The sequence below is a fragment of the Laetiporus sulphureus genome, assembly GCF_001632365.1.
Source record: "Laetiporus sulphureus 93-53 unplaced genomic scaffold LAESUscaffold_369, whole genome shotgun sequence".
In the NCBI taxonomy this organism is placed as follows: domain Eukaryota; kingdom Fungi; phylum Basidiomycota; class Agaricomycetes; order Polyporales; family Laetiporaceae; genus Laetiporus; species Laetiporus sulphureus.
This window is the reverse complement of record NW_024468874.1, coordinates 1-1,306: the sequence shown is the minus strand read 5'-3', so window position 1 is coordinate 1,306 and position 1,306 is coordinate 1. Positions and strand designations below refer to the sequence as shown.

The 1,306-nt window shown below is 49.7% G+C and overlaps 1 protein-coding gene across 1 annotated transcript; it reads left to right on the top strand.

Moving 5' to 3' along the window:
- Positions 1 to 208: 208 nt before the first annotated feature.
- LAESUDRAFT_765624 (uncharacterized protein) lies at positions 209 to 440 on the top strand (the record flags this gene model as incomplete). Its single annotated transcript, XM_040913745.1, has 2 exons — positions 209 to 368; positions 424 to 440. 2 exons carry the CDS (start codon positions 209 to 211, stop codon positions 438 to 440), a joined length of 177 nt encoding a protein of 58 aa, XP_040757108.1.
- Between the last annotated feature and the right edge of the window lie 866 nt (positions 441 to 1,306).

The window sequence follows — 1,306 nt, the reverse complement described above, 5'->3', positions numbered from 1 at the left end:
GGCCACATTTGCGATAGCACCGACTGCTTCACTGCACGCGACAGCACTGACTGCTTCACTACACACTACTTCCACCTGTCATGGTGGAGCGGTGACCTCAATGGCCCCAGCACAGTGATCTCAACAAAACTGGCCCACCTCGCACTGTTGAGGGAGACCTCTGGAGGAGATGGTGCGCATATGATTGACGTCGCAGGTGCCGTATGGCATGCTGCGGAGAGGCGGATTGGACAGCAGTTTGATTGTTGCTATTGCAGCATATGAGACCGAGAAGGCCACACTCGCACAGGTTGAAGCACGCAAATGCAAGCTAGCTGAGATGCAGAACGGTCCACCTTCGCCTATCGGGTTAATCTCACCGAAAATGTGTATGATTGGAATTTTCCCTGCAATCATTCAGTACTGCTGACGATGTTTTTACAGCTACTGTCATGTCATGACCGCCATTGCACTGTTTCTCAATCATTCTCAAGAACCACCAGATCTTCTCACAGCTCGCAAAGTGGTGCATCCCTTGAGATCGAATATCACAAATACATCTTCACCATGCAGGAGGGCCTTGATACTATACTCGACATCATTTACCCCATCTCGAAGCCTTCGACGTGACCACAGCCCGGGTGAGCACACCGATATACTTACTTAGCTGCTAGATCAAGGCGATGGGTGCCAAGATGGTGCTCAGCAGCAAAGGCAGCAATGGGAGTTTCTCAGAGTGTTTCTCAGAGTGTTTCTCAGAGTATAATCGTTGTTCAACCTGTTCTGCCAGAATTCAAGTGTAGAATTCAAAAGGAGCCTTCGCCAGATACTATCAGTTAGCTTTTCTGTTGCCCCTTTCTGGCTAGTGGGGGAAACAATGGTGTGGTCTATGCTGCCCAGTTCGTGAACACACACGAAACGATCCTCTGTCACTCGGACTGATAGTCTGCCATATACCAGAATGATGACACATGGCAATCTCTACACCTCATCATCAGAGCTTGCTTATTGCACTGGACATTGTGGCACCTTCGGCTCACAAATGTGAAGATGAGGAGGTGGCAGCAGAAGAACTGGATGTTATCAACCAGGAAGCAGAAACTGCAGCTGATGATGCGATTGCGATGCCTCACTCATATTCTGCCTCCAACTTGCTAACGGAAATCATCCTTCCTCCATGGACCGATTCACCCTCGGATCATCTCTTCACTTCCACTGCCTCCATGCTAGCCCTTGCCTCCATGCTAGCCCATCCCTATATGTGGTTCAGGTCACGGCACCTTGTTCATTTTGGCGATTGTCATTCCAGAGTCCATACTGACCTGCG